Here is a 22593-nt window from a genome sequence, read left to right as displayed (position 1 = left end):
GGTAGCCCTGGCCCAAGGCCGACTCTGAATATACAATAAATGGTATAATGATCGACCAAGCGGATGGAGTGATGAGGATTCGATGGTGCGAGCTCATGAAGAATACAAGAGTACTTTTAAAACTACTTTCCAATATGAGCATGTGTGGAGAATCGTGAAAGATAGTCCTATGTATGCTCCTCAATCCTCAGATCGACAGGCAATAAAAAAAGCAAGAACATCAGAATCATCAGGTGCACATACTGACTCTTCTAATCCTAATACAACTGCTGATATAGATGATAGAGAAATCCGATTTCGTCCAATGGGACAGAAGGCAGCAAAGAGGAAAGGTAAAGAAAGAGTAGACCTACTTGATGAATTGAATCAGGCTATGCAACAATCAATGGCGCAGTTGGAAGAGTATAATAACAATAAGAAAGTTGATCAACTCATCCAAGCACATCAACTCCTCGTAATGGACACACGAGGCATGACTGATGAACAACTTCAAAATCATCTAGCGATATGTGAACAACTGAAGAAAAAATTGAACATGTAGTTAATTTGGTTTATTTTAGCTGCTCCATGTTACTTTTATTATTTATAGTTTATTGTTATGTATTTTATTAATTAAATATGGTTTTGTATCTTTGTATTGTAATTTTAATTTTATAAAATATTTGTATTTGTATGAACTTAAATTTATATTTCTATTAAATTTTTGTTAGAATTAAATGTAAGTTAATTAAATTTGATGAGATATTTAATTGTAGAATTGAGGATATTTGAGAGTGAATATTTGATGAGTGGGACTCATAAATATTTGATTGGTGGAATATTTCATTGTGGAAGTTGAGATATTTGAATAGTAGGATATTTGAAATATGATATAGAAATGGGGTCCACAAATATTTGGGAGAAATATCCCAAGCTATTAAGCTTGTGGATGCTCTCATGTGTTCCTAAATTGCAATGTCTTTTGTTGAAAATTTTGCTTTCTGGTCGTGTCCCGGATCGGCACGCATGGATCTACAAGGGAACATCAAAATTATATGCCAAGGACGGGGACTCAAGCAATCTAATTGACTACTTACTCAACCAGATTAACTTGATTGACCTGATCTATCTTCTCAACTAGGTCATTTTAATCGACTCAAAAACTCACCTACTTTGAATGAGCGTATTCGCTTGATTATATTAGTCTAATTAATTCGGAACCTAACCGATTCTCTTTATTAGTCGAACTAGTTTGGCATGACTTTCCTTACCTATTTTGATTAATCTCATTAATTTACGCAATTTATTTATCGAGTTCATAGATCCATTCGCCCACCTACCTTGCTAGATTCACACATTCTGATTAGTTTTCTCGATGGGCATATAATAATAAAATAATATTTAGTGAAATATCTCAATTTATATTGAATCCTTTGATTTGCATGGTTCATTTAATATGTCACATAGTGCCTAATTTCTCATATCTGTTTATATGTCATAGAGTTCTAATTAATTTGCTTAACTCATCCATCACTACTAATTTACTTGGCTTATCGCACCTAATTGTTCCACTTGGCCACTTAATTGACCTCGTGATCTCTCACGTTTCAATCAACTCGACTGATCGAACAAGTTTACCGACTCGTTGGACTATATTAATCCACTTGTCAATTACCTAGCCTAATTTTCAATTTGCTTAGCCTAAACGACTTTGACGTATCTGTCCCAATTAACAAATTTGATTGACTTAATCAGCCAACAGATCTTATCCGGTTGACTCATCCCCAGCAGCTTATTTGTGGCGAGGGTTCGATTTTCACGCAAAGTATTTTTGAACGCTTGTGGTGCTCAAATTATTGATTTTGTAAAATTGGAATGAGTATAAATATGGATATCATTTTTAAAAATAATGTTTAGTTTGTTGCATATTTTCTATCGGAATAAATCAAAATTTTCTTTTTTAATCTTAAAAGAAAATAAGAAAAAAAATTAGATGTGAGAGAAAAATATGATGAAAAAGAATGATTAGAGAGAAAGTGTGATGAAAAACAATGAAGAGAGAGAAAGTGTGATGAGATAAAATGAAAAAAAAGAGTGTGATAGGAGAGAACATGATGAGAGAAGATGAGAGAGAAAATATGATGTGAGAGAAAGTATGATGGGAGAGGATAAAGAGGAAGAAAAATGTAATGAGAAAAAAATGAGAAGAGAGGGTGTTATGAGAGAGATTGAGGAGAGAGAAAGTATGGTGAGAGAGAAAGTGTGATGAAAAAAAAGATAATAGTGAGTGTGATGGGAGAGATTGAGGAGGGAGAAAATATGATGAGGGAGAAAATATGATGAGAGAGAAAGTGTGTTGAGGAAAAAAAAGGTGGGAGTGTGACAAGAGAGATTGAGGATAGAGAAAGTTGTTGGGGTTACAAGGTTGCATATATAGTCATAGTCCCACATTGAAAACACATGGGAAAGATCATGAGTTTATAAGAGAAAAATATCTCCATTTGACATATGACCTTTTGTGTAGAGCCCAAGAGCAAAACCATGAAGGCTTAGCCTAAAGTGGATAATATCATGTAATTGTGGAGATATCTAAATTCTTTACCGCACAGTATGTGAGTACAATATTGACCTCGAATAAAGAAAGTGGGGGTTCCTATGTTCGGATTAAGAGGACCAGACACCAAGCAGGAAGTCCTAGTAGGTCAGGTGAGAGAGAAGTGATATGAAAGAAAATGAAAATAGGAGAATGACTCATTGAAGGGGAGAGTACATGTGAATGAGTTATTTTCTAATTTCAAGAATTCATTCCCTTATTTGTATTTCTATTCCTATAATTCAAACATTAACAATGACAATCAATAATTCTTATTCCCATTCTCTACTCCTATTTCCCTAAATCAAACGTCCTCGAGCCATCTTAAATTTATTAGACGGAGAATTTAGTAGACGGAGAGAATGTGGGTTGACCCGTCTACTTTATGATTAATTAATATAAATTGAATATCTATAAAATAAATATAATATTATTTTTAAATTATATAGAGCTTAATATTAGATTCGAATAACCTAATAAACTCTATTTAAATATAATTTTTTTATAATCTAAATGTCTGAACATTCAGTCTAACTAATTCTAGAAATGGTCTAGATGGACTACTTGACCCATGGTCTGACCACCATTCCATTAGATAAATCTGAAAGTGTGAGCTGCCTCGTCCAACATTCAAGGTTTAGATTTATTTTAAATATAAATATTGATATGGTAGTAGATAAAATTTAATAATCTATATAATAAATCTCATCTTATATAATTGGATAAGACTGGATTATTATAATTGTAATTATCATGAAATTTTAAAATCATAATCTTTTTTTTTCTCCTTGAGAAAGATATTCAATAATTTATTAAAAAAATATTTTAGGAGCTCCGTTTCTAACACATTTATCTTACAATAAGATTTAGAGCATGTTACTAGCAATAATCTATGCAACTCTTTTATTCGAAACGGTCGAATTTGGCATAAGAGCCGGTGGGTCATCACATTCCCTATAGACAGAATAAAAAAATTAGTTCCATCTAATTTTAAATTATATAAAAAATAAGATTATAAATACTCACAAAAAAAAATGCACAATCGATCCCTTTTTTAATTTCCTATGAATAAAATTACCTTTTAATTCTAGTATAATTTTTTCTTTTTATTGGTTACATGGAAAACGTAAACGGAAGATTATATTAGTAAAGCTATTCCTACTTAACAAAAATTTGTATACATAAAATTTTATTATGTTAAAATATTCCTTTTCAATTTACTTAATATTCAATTTTATTTTAATACTAGTATAGCAAGTAATTAGAATATGTAATGCCTTCGATTAAAATTAAGTTCAATTAAATTTAATTATTTTAGTAATTTTAATTAAGACCGTCCAATTTGGGAACAAACTGGAATCCGTTCGAACAATTGCATAAATAAGACAAGTATGTATTGCTTTTATACATGTTATAATATGAATATTATTAAATAAAATAAATTTATATTATAGTAATTATAATTTTTTAACTGATAGAGCCTGAACTTTGATAAATAAAATAATTTCGTATTGTAACCAGGACAATTTAAACATGACTGAATAATATAAATATGTGTTGTAATAGTTAAGAAATAGCCATGATTATAATATAAATATTAAGTGAATAAATTAAATTTATATTGTAATAATTATAAATTGTAGTTATTATAATATAAATATTGTTAAACATATTAAGTTATAAAATCATAATTATTATAATATGAATTATAACCGCTATAATCTTATAGCAGTTGCAATGTAAATATTGTGAAACATATTAAGTCCAATTAATTGGTTCATAGTTTAAATTTAAAATATTTCACTCAACATATTACAATCGGTTAAATATTGTACTCTAAATAATTGTGTAAATTTTATGAGTGTAGATTCTTTGATCCACAATCTCTAGTCTTTTTTATAATTTGCACATCAGATCGCGATTGAAATTCAGTCAAAATTGATCATGATCTTTCCTGGATTCATCTTCTCATTTATGTTATAGTTTGAGTCGAGACAAGCTGTCAGAAGCCATCGACATTGGGTGGACTATATGACGTTGAGCAAGGGGGCTCCTGTCCATCGTCGGTGTCCTCTGGTTATCTGTCTTGATCCAAATTATAATTTATGTAAGAAGATGAACTCAGGTGAGATATAATTTTAATCGGATTCCAACTTCTATCTAACATATAGATTATAAAAAGGACCTAAAGAGAATTAGAGATTATGGATAAGAGTATCTGCTCTCAAATTTTATGGATAAGAGCATATTTATTTTAACTCTTTAATATATATCAATTTACTTAATTATCCGTGCATACAAGATGTATGTATAAATAGTGAATGAGGTGAATTTACATGGATTAAGAGTTAAAATTTTACAGGAGATTTTTCAACAATTTACTATATTTTTATTTATTATTTATTATTTTACGATAATTAAAGTCGCATTTTTTTATTTTCGCCCTCGACAAGCCAGGAATAGAGTACATTGGACTTGTCATCGCTGCTCGCCTCTCTCAGTTCCTTCAGTCTCCTATAAATGAAGTAGCGGAGGGAGTTATCCGGCCCTTCTCTGTCGCCTCTTCTCATCTGTTTACTCCAAGTCCTCCGCTTCCTCCTTCGGTCTGCTACGATCCCTCCTACGCAATGCATCTTCTCCCTGCAAGTGCAGATCGCTCCACGAGTTAGGGTTTGGTTCTCGAACCCCTATCGCACCGCTGCGAAACCCTAGGACCCTTCTCGCCTTCGAACCCCCTTTGAAGGCTCGAGTAACCTTTTTGGGACGCGGAAGCTTGTTTTGTTGCGTTCTTCTTCTTAGGTGGCGGGGCTGATTCCGATCCGCCCCTCAGGATCGAAACCAGCTCGGTCGGTTCCATGGAGACTGCTGCGGGTCTTAACAGAGCCATTCCGGCGTCCTCCTCCAATTCTTCAAGGAAGGAGTGGCGCGCCATGCCGGACGTCCCCTATCGGAGCAATGGAGGCGAGGTGAGGCGGAGAGGGCTCGTCGTTTTCTATTGTTGGGTTGCTTGTGGTTGTGTTTCGCATCTTTTACAAAATTTATATGTTTAATGCTGGCAGGAGCTGGAGCATGTTGATACTACCCAATCAGCCGAGAGAACAATACATGAGGTATGTTTTTGTCGAAGAAGAAAAGTCTTTTTCCTCCCTTCTCTTAGTAGGCAAAACATTTTGCGACAAGGAATCGACATCTGACTGTAACACGGGCTGGAAAGGTGCAGGTTGGTGTAGGGACGTACGATGCAGGCTTCTGTTCAATTACAATTGATAATGGCGATGATATGTTGCAGCGGAAGCTGCAAGAGATCACAAGTTTGAGAGAACAGCTTCAGCAGATGGAGATTGAACTAGCTAGGGCAATTGCCAGGTCTGAGATGATGGAATTGCAGAATAGTTTTGAAGTTAAGCTTAAGGAGCGGATTGATAGCAATAACAACCTGAAGGTATCTAAGATAAGCACTTTTATCTTCCACGACACAAAAGAAAGTCTAGCTTGATCTATTCGAACTTATGGTGTTTCTCTTTAGCAGTTGTTGTGGCATAGGACTTTTCAACTGTTATAGGCTTCATTTTGTTCCTGAATTCTCATCTAAATAGGCTACTTAATGCAACTCATACTATTTCTTATTTCCCTCAACTCCTACTTTTAACATCATTGTCATTGTAGAGTTTGATCTTGATTTTCTTATTCAGATCATTGCTTTTTTGAATGGTTGGAGATTGAAAAATTTCAAACCTCTACATGGATAAACTTGCTTCTCCCTTCCACTATAGAATATTGGTTGTTTTACTTTAGTTTTTGATAGTTAAAGATGTCTATTCATGGAAAATTATTGTATAATATGTAATTCTGTCTTATTTGGTGCTCAAGAATATAGTTTTGGTTACTACAGCATATAATGCAAGCACCAGTTTTAAATTTGATGACATAACTGGCTTCTGAGTCTTTTGGTTGCTTTATATGTGCTGTTTTGTGAAACGTCGTTGGGACATTTGCTAATTTCTTTCCCCATACATTGAAGTAGTTTGAATATAATATGTATTTTGAAATGTTTCATTCTCCATTCTTTCAGTCTTGTGTTTGTCTGATGACTATTTCATTTGCATCAACGATTTGTTTAGTACTTCTATGCTTCAAATGTTTTGAAATGTCCAAATTCTCCATTATCAGTCTCATGCTTGTGTGATTGAGGTTATTTCACTTGCATCAATGACTTGTTCCATACCTATGCATAAATACATTATTCTACTCCTTGACAGGAGCAACTTCATGAAAGGGAACAACACATACTTGAACTCGAGAGGAAAGTCGAAGATAAAGACAGGGAGCTACGAACTATGAAAATTGACAGTGAAGCTGTTTGTGTTGCCTGTCTCCGATTTCTATTATTCTTCTTCTATGTAATTTTTTAGTTTTGTTCTAAGAATTTTATTTTTGTTTTACTTTTTATTTTGTTATAGGCATGGGCTAAAGAGGACCTTCTTCGGGAGCAAAATAAAGAATTAGCCAGCTTCAGGTATGTGTAGTTTCTCTGACTCAATGATCTTATGCATTTTCTAAGTAAATATACTGCTAGAATCATGAGCTTGCTATTTCCTATATGTAGAAGGGAGCTTGATAACACTGAAGCAGAAAGAGCACAACATCTTAGCCAAATTTGCGATCTCCAAGAACACATTCAAGGGAAAGACAGTCAAATTCTTGCATTGCAGGAGCAGGTTGCTTTCTTAAAAATTCCTACTTTATTTGCATTTTTCGCAATTATCTGAGAGCCATATACTACTTGAAGTTGAAACTTAGATTATCCATCTCTTTGAAAATTCAGTAACATCTTGATTTTTTTTTTCATCTTGTCTCCCATTCGTGGTTACTCACTTAGAGATACTATTTTATTTAAATTATCATTCAAGTAATTGTAATTGATGATGATTTAGCATAACCTACATGGTAGTTATCTGGTTTTTGATTACTATTACTCGTTAATTTCCATGATTTACTTGTGTAAGGGGGCATTCATTTGGTTCATGTCAAAGGAATACATTTCATGAACTTGGTTAATTATTTGGTCATATGTTCTAACTACATAGTTGATGTCAAAAGGATTGATATCTTTTAGTTTGGTAGGAGTTTAGTGTTTATCTTTTGACCTGATAATAATTTATTGGGACTATTATATTTTCCATTTAGTGCAATTTCCTTTTTAATTTGGTTGATATAAGTTCATAAAAATGTAGTATCTTTATGTATTAATCAACTTTTGATTAATAAAAATATTCCATAAATTATCTCTGTGTGAGGTTTTTTCGCCATCGTGTGAGATAGGTATTCCATGCTTCATTAATTCATCTCAATTTTTATGTGATCTAAAAGTTTAATTTGGTGCTGCATGAATTTCGTATTAATTCTCTCTGTGAGCGTACTTGTGCTGCACCTAGATACCATGCATGCGATTCTTGTATTGCTGCTTTACCTTTCTACCTTTTCTATTAATTCTCTCACCTTAACCTAGTGTTCTTCTTAACCATCATGCCCTTGATGGCTCCAGAACCTGATTTAAGCATTATCACTCGTTTTCAACTCCTTTAATGTCAATGATATATTGTTTTTTTCTAGGTCATTCTCTTTATTTACTTAAAGTACCTCTAAAACTCCAAGTATCCTTATTTTTTACTCCATTGTCTTTGTTGAAATGGGGGAAAGTGTAAGGTGTTTTATGTGATTGTAAAATCTTTCAATTTAGTAGCCTGAACCAAACTAAGCATTATTCTAATGCTGGCTTTCTTGGTAATATGCCTTCTAGTACTAGATACACTGAAGTTATATCAAAGGAGGAACATGAATGGTACTTTCAATTCCAAACTTTTCCAAATGCTTCTTCTAAGCCCATGATTCTCAAGGTAGTCTTGCACTTGTTTGGTGCATGCCTTTAGGTCAAATACTTGGATTCTCAATTTAGGAGCTACTGAGAATTTTCTGGTAATAGTTTTTTTTTTTCTAAGATCCTTACACTAATGTTTCATTCTACCAATGATACATTAGCAGATGGGCCACTCTCACCTTCATTGTTGCTTTTTTCTATATATTATATGCCGAAATTTTCTTGAAAATTACTATTTGTGTGAAAATGCGCAAAGTCACCAAGTTGCTCAACAATTTTGTTGATTTTTTTTTCATTTGAGATTCATGATTTAGAATGCTGAATGGCACTTAGAATGAATTTAGAGGAATGTATCAGTTCATAATGGCTACATGTTCATCTTACTCTTGTATCTGCTTCTTCTCCTTCTAAATAGACAATGACATACTAGAAAGGTAAACATTTTGTCTTCCTTTCCTAGTTGTGTTACTAAACATGCTTTTACACATTTTTAGTCCATTTTGAATTTTTGATGTCTGATTTGTTAGCCAAGTCCCTTCAAAATTTGGTTTTCGGTATAACGTTTTTGCCCTAGATAATTATTCATGCCTGAGTTGGCTATTAGTGAAAAACAATGATATACTAGAAGGCTAAACACTTATTAGTCTTCCTTCTCTAGTGTCATTAAACATACTTTTACACTTTTTTTCACAATCCATTTTGATGTTTGGGGGTGTTAATGGTGTTCGTTTAAGGTTTGATTTTAGGTATGTTGTTCTTTCTTGATAATTGCTCATGCATGAGGCGCTTACTAATGAAACATTGGTTGGGCTTTTCTGTAACAACCAATGATCAAATTTAGTCCTTGCTGCACTACTTTAGAGTCCCAACCACTTCTTTCGTCCAACGCAGCCATTGCATGTACATTGCCCAAGTCATTGTGGCTCTTCCTTGACAAATCTCAAGTTCATGATCTCCTTATCTTTGGTAGTCCCGCTTTGATAGTTGTGGTGAATTTCAAATTCATTTATTTTCTCATCTAGTAGATTCACTAAATTAAAATGTCGGCTTAGAATTTATTTATTTATTTTTTAACAATTTGGTGGTTTATTATGTTGATGCATTCAATTTTGATGTTAGACAATGGGATATGTTAGAAAATGTATTTCATAAGATTGTGACAAGTGTATGCAAAGTAGCAAGAGGAAGAAGCAACATAGTGATTTGATGTCTCAATAGTTCAAGGGTGAATGAACGCATGGTAAAATGAAACATTCACTAGTCAAGGTTGACGGAACGCTTGGCGAAGCGAAGATTCCATACAAAGATCCCAAATGTTTTTTTTCTAATGACGTAGCTATTTCATTTGTGCAACAATGAGTGAGTGCACATGTAAGATTAGAGAATTGAAGGATAGATTAGGCTTGAGAGAAAGCCTTAAAATTTATTATTATCCTAGTTAACCATACAACTCTCAACTGCTAGTTGCCAAATGTGCCAATCGACTCATTAGATACCATGTGTTAGTTGACTCTGCAGTTGATTGATGACTTAGGCCAAGGGCATTAATTTGGTGTGAGAGATCTGGTTGTGTGGTGTAACAACAGTCCTTCAGAAGTTATGATTGAATAGTTGACTAATGGTGCAACTTGATTGGCGGTTTAATGATTATAACAAAATGATTAGTTTGTTATAATGATTGATTCTAGAAACAATTGTTGGAGGCAGTTGACTGACTAGTCATAGTTATTATTGGTGTTGTTGCGCCTAGGTGCAAGGCACAACTAGGCGAGCCTCTTGCGCCTGGTTGCCTTAAGTGTGCGCCTTGTGAGAGGTGACACGGGCACTTGAGGCACGATTCTTCTCGCCTCATTGAAGCGAGACACACAGTTGCAAATTAGGTCCAATTTTTTTTTAATGTCTAGCCCATATCTTTAATTACCCTTTTAATTACGTAGCATGCACCACTTATCTCTGTTTGTGAATGAAATTGGTGTGATTTTGAATATGGAAGTATAAATATTTAAGAAAATATTAAATACATTTATTAAAAAAATAAAAATAAAATAGTTTTTTGTTTTATGTGAAGCTTCGTTTCAAAAGAAGGAACAGGTTGAAGCCAAAAAAAAAGTTTTTATTAAGTATAATAGGGCTTTGAGGTGTTAATATGATATACGTGACATTGACAATCCTATTACTTTGGATGAGATAAACGATAACAATGAATGGATGATTGAATATTGAGTGATAACATTGATGAAGAAAATGATTTAGCATTTGATGATGACAATTTGACTTGGAGTGAAGTTGCATGAGTTTCTGAAGTTGGTGAAGATGCCTATAGTTTTAGATCTCGACTTTCTTCTTCTTCAAAAGAAGTAAGGGCAACTACATCAAAAGGAATTAAGAGAAGATCTTTTACAATTCAACTTATTGTTGAAGAGAAGGAAGAAATCGGTCTTGAGGAAATCTATGAAGTTTCAGCTATACAAATTTGAAACATTTGATGATGTTGATAATGATATGATTGAGAAAGATGAAGATTTTGTTGATTTAGATATTTGAAGATTTTTTTTCTTTAATTTGAATTATGCGTAGCATGAATTTATTTGCTAGTGAATTTTATATTTACATTATTATTTAATATTTTATGGACTATAATTTTGCTAGAGAAATATTTTGACATATATATATAGGACATATATATATATATTTGAATTCTAAAAATTTATACCCAGAGTGCGTTACTTTAGTAAGATGTGCACCTCACCTTGCATCGTACACCTCAGACCCAGAGCATCTATGCGCTTTTGGATGTCTCGTGCCTTAAATAACTATGCAATCTATCAATTGAAACGACAAGAAAAGCGGTTGAGTGACTAGTTGACTAATGCTAAAGGAGCTGTCGGTTGAGATTTCTTGGAAGTTTGGGAGAGGCTTATAAATATAGGACATGTTGGCTATAAATTTATTCAACTTCTACAACAAATCTACTAAGCCAAAATCTTTACTCTCAGGCTCTCTTTTCCATACTTTTCATACTTTGTATTTTTCTTTACTCTTTTGTAAGCATGAGGTTTCTCCACGTCCAAAGCTATCCGAGAAGGAGAAAGCTAGTGGAATTTGTGGAGCGACTTATCGAAAGATCCCATAGGCTGTGGAGTAGGAGCCTAAGGGCTACCAAATCACATAAAAAACTGAGTTATCATTGCTTTTCTCTCTTTACTTTTGTTCATTTTTTTCATCGTCCATTCCTTTGTTTTGTGGACCCTAAACAGAGTTTTCTTTTTAAAGCTGCCCCCCACTCCCCAGCCTTCTTTCAAATCCTACATATAATTTTTTTTGAATCAGTTGGATGGAGGGGAGTGGCCGAGTGGGAAGTGCTATGAACTTGCTTATGAATAGTTAGATTTTTTTTTTTATAAACATGCGAACAAACAATGTTGTATGTAAAGTTGTAATAAGTTATACATTAGTGTGGAAAAAGTCTAATAATTTCCTTCATTACAGCTACATTTCATTCTTCAAGATTCAATAACTGGCATTATAATAGGGAATTAAAAGTATCAAGAAAAACTGACAAGACTGTGTCCTTTTGTCAAGTTGCCAATAGAAAATAGATTGAGCCGTAGCAAAAAATGCACTGACAGTTAGTGATCTGACTGCCATTTTTCTGAGCTTGTGAAGATGAGTGTTAATGGAAATACTTAGCGGTTGTACCTAAAGATTTGTGGTAAAGTTGGCAGATAGTATCAACTTAGACAATTAATATCTGGTTAGTGAAATTGGATTTTCACATGACTGGAGGCATATTGTCAGAAGAGTTAGCACAACACACTTTTACTAAAGGTTCTGAATAAGCTTATTCACAGTTGACAGATAAATTTTCTGGAGACTGCCAATCATTCACCAAACCAATACAAATATTGTGCAGAGAATATTATGTCCACCTGCCATATATTTTGCCAGGAGTTGCTTCCTAAACTTTTTTAATATAAACTTTGATCTGCTTGTACTGGATTTATGATAATCGCAATTGGTCATTTTAGTAGTTTTTTTCTTCTTCCATTCTACTGCTAATGCATTTGCTTAAAATTTGTCTGGTTATATATCCTCTCCAATGATGTATCCTTCTGTTGTTATGAAGCAAAGTAATATAATATTCTTCCTTTCAGAATCAACTTGCACAAGAAACGATTCATTTTAAGGATGAACAATTGAGGGAGGCACACTCATGGATTTCACGTGTTCAAGAAATGGATGCTTTGCATACCTCCACTAACCAGTCATTGCAAGCTGAGCTACGAGAGCGCACTGAGCAGTTTAACCAATGCTGGATCGGTATCCAACGACAGGTTAGATTACTAATGCTTTGTGTCTCTGTCTGCTGCGAAAGTGTAATCATGGATTTTTTTCATCTGTGCTATATTGTGCATCCACAATCTTTTATTTGGTTGCTTCCTCTTCTATAACTAATCTTTGGCGCCTTGCTAGTTTGTTGAAATGGATCGCCATCATATGCAAGTCATACAACAACTTCAACTGGAGTTGTCTGAGGCAAGGGAAAGTGCTGGAAAATACAAAGATAACCAACAAGTTAATCCTGCAAACTCCATGGATTCATCTTCTTATAATGCAAACCAGATTAATGTAAAAGATGACATCAAATCAAATGCTCTGTTGGGGTTCATATCTGATGCAAGTGTAGATGGAACTACAGCGTATATTTCAACTTCAAATTCTTCTTCTAAGGTAAGATAAAGTGTGGCAGCCTTTCTTTTCATTTCATGCACAATAACACAGTAAACAATCTCTTCCTCTGCATGCTAGTTAAGATCTTTCTTTTATCCGTGGAATCGGTGAACATATTTTTCTAATATTGTTTGCTTGCATTTATTAATCATCGAGATGTGTTACTTCTTGGTAATATATGTTGGTAAATTTTGTTAATATTCATTCAAACTGTTTGTATAACTGTATACTGCCCAGTCTAAACTCATTAGTCTATTATATTATTGGAACTGAAAGTCTTAAACCATGATAAGCTGCAATGACATCATTGTTTTTCTTGGAAGAATAAACATGGATATTTAGCCTATTTGTTTATGAATTGTTCTGTTTTGATGAATTTTTTGGATTCTCCTTTGTCTTACCTGTTCCTATTTAAGTATTGTTTAAATTTAAGTGAGAGGTCAATATCAACACTTTATCAATCAACGCTGTCCATACAACCAATGAAAGAAACAAAAAACATACAAAAAATAGGTTTGACGACTTGTACCAAGATGAGAATGACTAGATGAATCTGTAGAGTTAATAAAAAAGCATGGAATTGAAAATGGTTTCTGAGATTATTAAAGTGCAGCTTAGGGGTGGGTATCTACTCAACTCAACCTAGAAAGATGAACCAAACTGTCCTGAAAAATCAGATTGTTTGAAATGCTTCAGGTATTTTGTGATTATTGTTTTTTGAGATTTGAGTAGGATTAAATTTTTGTTTTTTATATTAAAATCCAAAAAATGTCCAAAACTGGACCAATTTACAATAAATGTAATTTAGCATCATGTATCATATTACATATATTTACATCAACATATTTTATAAAATGTCCCCAAAATCAAAAGGCGGAGAAATATCTAAACCAAGGTTGGCAAATAGAGTTTACATCCATCCGTGATGGAGTCATTGAGGCTATCCTGACAATTATGAGTCTGAATCCACAATTCTTGGAGATATTTGATCCTCTGAATATTACATTCTGAAGAATTGAAAGTCGAGGCAATGAAAGATCTTCAGAAAAATTTATCACATGATGATATGAAACACTGATATCCAATGGTCAGAAATTGTGAGATCGTTTCAATGAGAGAGCTCAGAGATCTCAGCTGCTGATTTTGGAAAGGAGAACAATGATCTTCTACTCATTGTTTAGTCTGTTATGCCAATAAATTCAGATTATAGACCTAGGCTTTGCCTGATGCATGCTGTAATTGCTGAGTTGGTTTGGTGCCAAGGGTCTTCATCACATGAGGAATATTTTAACTGAATGGCAGTTATCTTTTTTTTTTTTTTATAATGGACAGATGACCTCTCCTAATTCACCTACCGAGTAAATTCAGAGCACAACTTATGCTCACTCAGAAGCCGACATCTAGAATAATTGTCCATGTTGGGATTCAAACCTTGGTCCTTTTAGTTGTTCCTATGAGTACTTTACCACTGCACCACACCCATGGAGGTGACAGTTATCTTTGATGGTATTTGAGGAGTGATGTCCATATTAACTTCAGGAATTTACTTGTATTGGTGGTGAGTTGCAGTATTGGTTCAACTGCATTTAAAGGGATAGAAGAATTGGAAGAAGATAAAACATGTATAATCCGAAAGTAAATTTCTTCTCATTTATCCTCTTTTAGAAGATCAGGATTCTCTTTGAATGAATCAAGGAGAAATTCCATTCCATTCCCTCTTGTACCAATGAATAATATCTGATTTAGTATGGTAAGATAACGTGTGGCATTTTATTTATTACACATTCATGGTATATTTTATGTATATTTTATCAAATTCCCACTTGCTGTTATTCTTTTTTTTTTTTTCATGCAAATTTACTGTAAATATGTAGTGTGTCATTATGTCTGTTAGAGTTTCATATGCTAAATTTTGTTCTTTTTCCAGAGTGAGCATGGCCCTGGTGTTCCTCTCCTGCAATCATCTCTAATTGGAACAAATGGCTTCATTTCTCCTGGACAAATTGCCCCTGTGCATTCTTATGTGCTGAATCCCTCAAGTGTTCCGGTCACTACGGCACTCACCAATTCACATATTCCAAAATCCCACATGGATCATTATCAATCAATGCCTACCATTCCAAATCATCAACCATTACAAAAACAGCTGGTACTGGTACAAGGGATTTTTTTCTTTTTAAATTTTGTGTTTCATAACTATCACATTTTTTCACCTACCATTTCTATTTTGTTTGTGTTAGGCCCTTTCAGATGTATCTCAGACACCTAACCAGAGTAAGGGTTCATCAAATCAAACAGAGCACACTCTTATAGGACCAGATGCTCATTATAGCTTCAATCTACATGGTGAAATACAGTCTGTCCTCCCGGAGAATCTTAGCAGCCACAGTGAAAAACAAGTGTCTATCCATTCAGGCAACAGTTCAGGTGAAGTTCAGGTGATCATATGAAACTACCTCTAGTTCTCAATCGTTATTCTGCAATATCTAATTCTAGATATTAAACTGATGCCAGCCTTTTGATTCTAGGTGCTCAAATCCAGTGTTAGACAGGCCCCAGCTACCCAACAGCCTCAAGGTGCACTGGATGAACATTCTCATTTGGATTTTGCAAGAGAATACTGCCCACCAGAGAAGAAGACAGAAACTAAGGTTTGTCTATCGTGTCACTTTGCATGCATTTATTCAAGAAGGGCAGCTGCTAATTGTGGTCCCAAATTCTTGATGAACATAAGTATCCTCGTTGAAAATTATGCAAAAATCAGTCTACAGGTGTGTTTCTTGTTTGCATTTCTTTTTACAGACTGAACACATTTTACCCAATGGGAGTCAATCCCAGGAAGAGGTGTTGAAATCTGGACAACAGTGCCCTATTCCTGGCAACGCACAAACTTTGCTACTTAGTAAAACACCATTAGAGCCCAAGCTTCTAGATGAACGATCACTTTTGGTTTGCATTGTTCGGGCAATTCCTGCTGGATCAGATGGCAAAATCAGAATCAGTACAACAGTAAGTATCCAATATTGTAATATGCTAATATCACTATCTGCCATCTTCTCCCTTTTTAAAATCCTATCTGCCTTTTGTTTAGCTTCCAAATAGGCTTGGTAAAATGCTGTCCCCCCTACATTGGCATGACTACAAGAAACAATATGGAAAGCTTGATGATTTTGTTGCTCGTCACCCTGAAGTAAGCTTTTTTCATGCGCTTCTATACTCTGGAACCTGTGTTCATGTTCATTGAAGTTTTCTGTTGCAATTCCAGTTATTTGTTATTGAAGGGGATTTTATTCACTTACGTGGAGGAGCACAACAAATCATATCTGCAACAGCAGCTGTTGCCAAAGTTGCTGCTGCTGCTTCTGCTTCTGCTTCTTCTGCTCCTTATACATCTTTACTACCTTCCGTTGCTGTCACGCCAGTGGCTCAAGTCAATCGCCAAAAAATGTCACAATCAGTTGAATCAAAAGCTGTGAGCTCTGTGCCTTATGCAGATGACACTGCAGTGGGTAATGCAGGAACCCAATGTGACAGCTGCACCCACATTTCAACAAGACAAGATGTCCATCCAAATGATGTCAGATCAAATATTGTTCAAGGACTGTCAGACTTAAGTATTTTTAATAAATTAAAAAATGTGCAAGAGGTTAGTGGCTTACCATCTGAAATCAAACTTGGAAATTCATCAGTGGACTCTGCAGTTAGAAATACATCAAACCATGATAGCAACATTTTGCAAAACAAAGGGATGGGCAATGGAAGACGTAGCTTCGGAGGGAAGCAGCAGGGGAGGTACCATTAGCATTAGCATTTGCACTTGTATTTGTTTGGGATTGATTTAACTATGCTCACTTTTGAGTAGTTAGATGATTCAAAATATTGACCGTTTCTCAGGTTCTCTGGTTCTGGCTTGAATTCCCGGCCATAGTAAGCGTAGCTTGTCATCATTTTCTTCTTCAGGAGGATGATGTTAGTTTCTGCATAAGTTTTTTTAAATCACTATTATTCATGGCACTCTCCTCTCTTTTGTACCATCTTAATTCATCTTTATTGTTGTTTTTTAGATAGATAAACTAAGCAATTGCTCCTTTAAAAGGTGGGTATACTTTTTCTTGCAATGAATAAGAGGGTGTTTGGCTAAACTTATTAAAAACAGCTTATAAGTTCGTACAACTTATAAGTTGTTTTAGGAGCTTATAAGTTGTTAGGTCTTATTTTAAAAATAAGTTGTTAAAGTGTTTGGGTGAACTTATTACAATCAATTTAAAGATATTGATGTGTTTGGTATTATAAGATCTTTTTATTAATAAAATTACCAAAAAGGGTATAATACTATTAATAGAGGGTTTTGAGATTTTTATTAATAGAGGATTTTGCGTGAATTTCTGCACCGGGGGAGAGAAAATTAGAAAGAGGCGTTGGCGGAGAAGATGACACAATGTTGGAAGAAAAGTCGGCGGAGATAAAAAAATATTAGGCTTATAAAAATTTATGGAGGATAAGATGGGGATTTATGAAATTATATAAGGATATTTTAGAGAAACAAATTATTAAAATAAGATATTTTTTTAAAAAGTAGGGTCTTCCATACTTTTTTAAAAACAGTTTATAAGCTCCAAAACAGCTTATTTTGACAACTTATAAGTTGTTTGAAAAAAAATTTACCAAACAAATTTGAAGAGCTTATAAGTTCCAAAACATCTTATAAGCTGTTTTAGAGAGCTTATAAGCTCAGCCAAACACCCTCTAAGTCATCATATTCAGACTATTTTTTTGTTCCATTTTGATCATGAAAATTACATACCAAAAGATTCCTTGTTATAATGTTTTACTAATTTTTCGATATGACAACAAAGAAGAGAAGTTGCTGTTCCAAGTTCCAACTATTTTGAATCAACAGCACAGGTTACAGAAATCTATATTTTGTCTAGTCAGAGAGGGTTAATGCAAATGCTCCCCCCATTTACCTTCTGAAATTAATTGGCTCATTTAAAAATCAAGCACGTGCATTCTTATTGATCATCTCAAGTTTTTTCCGTTGTTCTGAACATAGAATTTTTGCCTCATTACTCTGACAAATAACTTGTTTTATTTGATTGTAGGATCTACTGATCAGTGGTTAGTTGCTGTGGAACAGAAGCTTGATGGCCCGTTCCAAACCCCTACGCTTTTCCCTACATGCTGAATTTTTGTTCTGAGTTTGTGCCCAGATTCATGATTGGAACTGATACGCAAAGGAGGAAAAAGGAGAAAAATTATGCAACTATTAGTATTTAATTCTTGGAGAGCTTGATAGATTGGTTACATGTTATTAGCACCTGGTCTCGGTTTCAATTCACTTCACAATTTATTTACCTTCTTTTTAAGTGAATTATAGTCAACTTGTTTAATTGCAATTTTATATGGTCCTTGCCATTTCATAACCCCATATTGAAGAACATCAGAAAATTAACTGAAAAAACTCTCTAGTCAGATATCATACAGATTTGCTGATAAAACAGAATCGGTTGATTTCGATGTTGCCTGAAAAGTTAAATGCATTGGTCGACCCATGATGATCTATCAGACTTTTTATATTGCATCTTTTGTTTGCCTTATTGTATCCATGTTATGATTAGCACAAGGACCTGGAGTTTAGTTTTGAAAAGGAATAAGATTGGGTGGACCTCGTTGAGCTTTATACACTGAAAATTTGCTCGACTATTGCGATAGATGGTGAATAAGATGCATGCCGAGATTCAATACCGCTCAAGGTTTTGGTGCCCGAAGGTAAGAAACCTTTAACTCCACATTAAACGCGTTCTTGCTGATTTTTTATGCGCCCCTTTTAAGCTGCCATCATCGATGTATTAAGAGAGACAAATAGTGTTAATTGACACTAACTATTAACATTAATTTAATTTGCTTCGATCTCCTCTTCATGGCGGTGCTGCGGTTCTTCCCTCCTTTCTCGCCCGTCGTCTCCGCCAAGATCCACGCCGTCGTCCTCTTCAATATCTGCGACTGCTATGTCCGTCGCCCCGACCAGGCCGACCGCGTGATTGGAACCCTCCTCGGTTCCGTTTCTGATGGCGTCGTCGAGATCAAAAACTCCTACGCAGTTCCTCACAACGAGTCCGCCGACCAGGTTCGCCCCCCTGCTTTATCCTCGTCCAGTGTTTTTTTTTCTAGGAAAATTTTTATTTGGACTCATTGAGGATCTATAAGAAATGTGATTTTCATGTTGATTTCAATCAATATTTTGTCTCAAGTATTCGCAGAAAGACCTTTATATGTTCTTTTTTAGCCTTCATTTATGATTGCTTTTCAACTTTTGATCTCAGGTTGCATTAGATGTCGATTACCATCGCAACATGTATTTGTCTCACCTAAAAGTGAATCCCAAGGAAGTACTTGTTGGATGGTAGGTTAGTCTGCTGTTTATTATGTTATCATGTACATAGTTTTCTATCTAATAGTTTCTTAACATTTTTTTATTATTTAAAAATGGAATACAAAACCTATGGGTTTATTTTTTTTCTCTAGTTACCATTTTTCACCTTTTTGTATTAATTAAAAAATGGAATAAAAATTTATAGGTTTAATTTTTTTTTCAAATAGTGACTGTCTTATGGGGCTCATATAATCTTAGATGGTGTCTTCTGAAACTATTTATTTGATCATATGTTTTCTTCGTGGAAGTTTTTCATCTCCATCAAATAACTAATAGCCATTCTAACTAAAATTTTGACATTCTTATTGATTTCATTTTTTTCTATATGGACAAGCATTCCTCTTGCTTCCTCTTCGAGTTAATAATGCACATTTTATTGTATACAGGATACTTTCTAAGGTTAACAAGATCACTGTCACTTGGACATCATGTTCTGAATTCCTTGCATCTCTTTGACAAATACTGGCCTTTTGTATCCTATACTGCTTCAACTTCATCTAATGTGATTCTGAACTATTAATCCTGAGTTATATTTGTTTTAACATACTCTACCATTATTGTAAGATCTGATTTCACCATCAATGTTTTCTGTCAATAACAAAAAAAATTCAGCTTGTTTTTTGTAACTAGTCATGATTCTGTATTTCCAACAATGTCTTTGGGGCTTGGGACTAGTTGTCATGGTGCTAATGTGTTCAATTTTAGTAGCTAGTTAATTCTGTTTAGTTCATGTCCTAAATGGAGGTTGAGTCATTGTCATGATTATTAACACTGAAGCAATTGGTAATAGAGTTAGATTTCTTTTCATCTTGAAAGCTACTGATGCCTCTTACTATCCTAATCACAGGTTTTCGACTGGTTTTGGTGTTTCGGGTGGTAGTGCCTTGATACATGAATTCTATGTAAAAGAACTTAAAGAAGCACAAAGTTCCATTCCACCTATCCATCTCACTGTTGATACAAGGTTCAAAAATGGGGAGGCATCCATAAAAGGTTATGTCTCTTCTAATTTGTCTCTTGGAGATAGACCACTTGCTGCACAATTTCAAGAAATTTCCTTGGATTTGAGGATGATTGAAGCAGAACGGGTTGGATGTATGAACTTGGACTTGAGTAGTTTAAATATTTTGCATTTATCTTGTTACTGTAGTAGGATAGGCTGGATTTTTTTATCATGACTTAGTCTAGTCTTGCATCTCGTGATTTTGTGTCATTATTGGACTGTCTAGAATGCAATTTAGGTATGCTATTTCTACAGTCCTAGAACATGGTTTGATGCGTTTCTAATTTTTAAACTTTGACCTTAGGTATGCTATTTCGACAGTCCTAGAACATGGTTTGACGCGTTTCTAATTTTTAAACTTTGACCCTACTGATTAATGGCCTTTGTATGTTTGCCCTTTTGGATGTTTTTCAAGCAAATTCCATTAACGAATCATGACTGAAGGAACATCTTTTAAGATTACGGTTCCTATGAAATGGTGCATTGATTAATCATTTGATTGAACCGTCCATATAAATTTTCGCAAAAGCTGCCTGATTAAATCATAATATTTTTAGCTATAGCCCCAAAAGATATATCTACTTTACATCTACGAAATTTTCTTATTTCATCTTTTATTTAGTTATTTCCTTTCTGCAATATGTAATTTATTTCATCATTTATTCAGTACTAATAACAGGGTGGCATCCTCTCTTATTTTTACTGTTTCATTTGAACAACGAAGTAACTGCTTTCTTCTTTGTGTTTGCTAGTTGACATCTTGAAGACAACTGCTGTTGATAAGCTCCCTAATGATCTCGAAGGAATGGAAGCTTCAATGGAGAGATTGTATTCTCTGCTCGATGAGATTTACAAATATGTTGATGATGTCGTGGTAAGGGTCTCAACTGTCAATGGACTTTGTACCTTTTAATTTACGGGTATACAATGTAGATTCTATGATTTTCTAGGAGGGACGAGTAACCCCAAATAATGATATCGGGAGATTTCTGGCGGACACATTGGCTTCAGTTCCAAGAATGTCAACAGCAGCTTTTGACAAGGTCTTCAATGACAAGATTCAGGTGAAGACTCCTTCCAAAATCATAGTTGTTTTCGCAAATGATTGTTTAAATTGTTTCTTGCAAGACTTTGTATCCTTTACTCGATGTGCTTAGAGTTTTTCTCACAACAAGATAAATGCATCTCTATGCGATGTGCAATAGCCTGACCATATATGCCTACTGCATTTCTTTTCTTCCCACTGGAAGACCGCTAGAATTATTACGGGCCTTCATTTTTCTAGTTGCTTATGTGAGATCCTTTTCTTTGTCACAGGACAATCTAGCTTTGGTTTACTTATCAAGCCTCGTTAAAACACAACTCGGCATTGCAGAAAAGTTGAATACGGCCGCTCAGATATTGTAAAGCATCAGTGGTTTTGCAATTAAGATGCTGACGTTTTGATGAAGTTTTCTTGTGCTGACCATCATCCTTGTTAATAGAGTGATGTTGCCTAGTTATTGACATTGTTATTCTGTCTTCAGTTTCGCTCCAATTGTGGGCATCTCATTATCTAGTTGATTCAATATTGTTTATACTGCATTTTACTGAATAACATTCAATTTTTACTGCATTTTACCGACTTAGAATACACTGCATTTTGCCTAATTACTTTTGATGAAAAGTTATTTGAGCAACATTCAAAGTCGATCGACTTTTTTTTTGGAAAATTTGATTTTTCAACATCACTGGCAGCTGAGAACCCTCCCTTCCCTCTTCCACATAAACTGAAACCTACGCATCTACTTCCCCGTGGGGTGGTATTCTATGCAGCAGCCCCTCCGACTGCAAAACCTCCATCAGTATTTGTAACCTCTCCGACGTGTTCTAGTGCAAGAGTGCTGACAAAATACTTCTCCATACCTCAAATTCGTAGTTCGATTTAACAAAATTTGAGAGCTTTGTTGGTAATTGGTGATCGCATGGTAATTCTT

At 34.5% G+C, this 22593-nt stretch overlaps 3 protein-coding genes across 9 annotated transcripts; all 3 read left to right on the top strand.

Annotated features, from left to right (window-relative positions):
• The first annotated feature begins 82 nt into the window (after positions 1–82).
• Positions 83–541, top strand: LOC122013744. Its single transcript, XM_042569971.1, has one exon. The coding sequence runs from the start codon at positions 83–85 to the stop codon at positions 539–541; it is 459 nt and encodes a 152-aa protein (XP_042425905.1).
• Positions 542–5068: 4527 nt separating this feature from the next.
• Positions 5069–18604, top strand: LOC122014840. 7 transcript variants are annotated; one of them, XM_042571289.1, is made up of 16 exons: positions 5069–5538; positions 5632–5682; positions 5787–6014; positions 6832–6930; positions 7033–7088; positions 7179–7290; positions 12605–12784; positions 12924–13181; positions 15109–15336; positions 15422–15619; positions 15710–15832; positions 15984–16190; positions 16273–16371; positions 16447–16973; positions 17076–17108; positions 18284–18604. In XM_042571289.1, coding segments are annotated over exons 1-16 (2511 nt in total). In that variant the 5' UTR covers positions 5069–5427; the 3' UTR covers positions 18285–18604. The 7 variants fall into 7 exon arrangements, with proteins under 7 accessions (XP_042427223.1, XP_042427229.1, XP_042427222.1 ...); XM_042571295.1 differs by having other exon boundaries at positions 5070–5538; positions 5862–6014; positions 17076–17150; XM_042571288.1 differs by having other exon boundaries at positions 5070–5538; positions 17076–17150.
• Positions 18605–19101: 497 nt separating this feature from the next.
• On the top strand, positions 19102–22248 carry LOC122017517 (eukaryotic translation initiation factor 3 subunit F-like). The gene is made up of 6 exons (XM_042575157.1): positions 19102–19308; positions 19505–19584; positions 20462–20709; positions 21370–21491; positions 21568–21681; positions 21935–22248. Exons 1-6 carry the CDS (start codon positions 19102–19104, stop codon positions 22022–22024), a joined length of 861 nt encoding a protein of 286 aa, XP_042431091.1. The 3' UTR covers positions 22025–22248.
• Positions 22249–22593: the final 345 nt, after the last annotated feature.

This window comes from Zingiber officinale, chromosome 8B, assembly GCF_018446385.1.
Source record: "Zingiber officinale cultivar Zhangliang chromosome 8B, Zo_v1.1, whole genome shotgun sequence".
NCBI classification, from domain to species: Eukaryota; Viridiplantae; Streptophyta; class Magnoliopsida; order Zingiberales; family Zingiberaceae; genus Zingiber; species Zingiber officinale.
Note: the sequence above shows the minus strand (reverse complement) of the source record. Positions and strands in the feature narration are given on the sequence as shown.

Excerpts from the sequence above, each read along its gene's own strand:
- LOC122013744 (XM_042569971.1), top strand. The coding sequence starts at position 83 with ATGGTGCGAGCTCATGAAGAATACAAGAGTACTTTTAAAACTACTTTC.
- LOC122014840 (XM_042571289.1), top strand. The coding sequence starts at position 5,428 with ATGGAGACTGCTGCGGGTCTTAACAGAGCCATTCCGGCGTCCTCCTCC. Across the intron at positions 13,182-15,108 it reads CTTCAAATTCTTCTTCTAAG|AGTGAGCATGGCCCTGGTGT; the intron begins GTAAGATAAAGT and ends TTCTTTTTCCAG. Across the intron at positions 15,337-15,421 it reads TACAAAAACAGCTGGTACTG|GCCCTTTCAGATGTATCTCA; the intron begins GTACAAGGGATT and ends TGTTTGTGTTAG.
- LOC122017517 (XM_042575157.1), top strand. The coding sequence starts at position 19,102 with ATGGCGGTGCTGCGGTTCTTCCCTCCTTTCTCGCCCGTCGTCTCCGCC. Across the intron at positions 19,585-20,461 it reads AAGGAAGTACTTGTTGGATG|GTTTTCGACTGGTTTTGGTG; the intron begins GTAGGTTAGTCT and ends TCCTAATCACAG. Across the intron at positions 20,710-21,369 it reads TGAAGCAGAACGGGTTGGAT|TTGACATCTTGAAGACAACT; the intron begins GTATGAACTTGG and ends TGTGTTTGCTAG.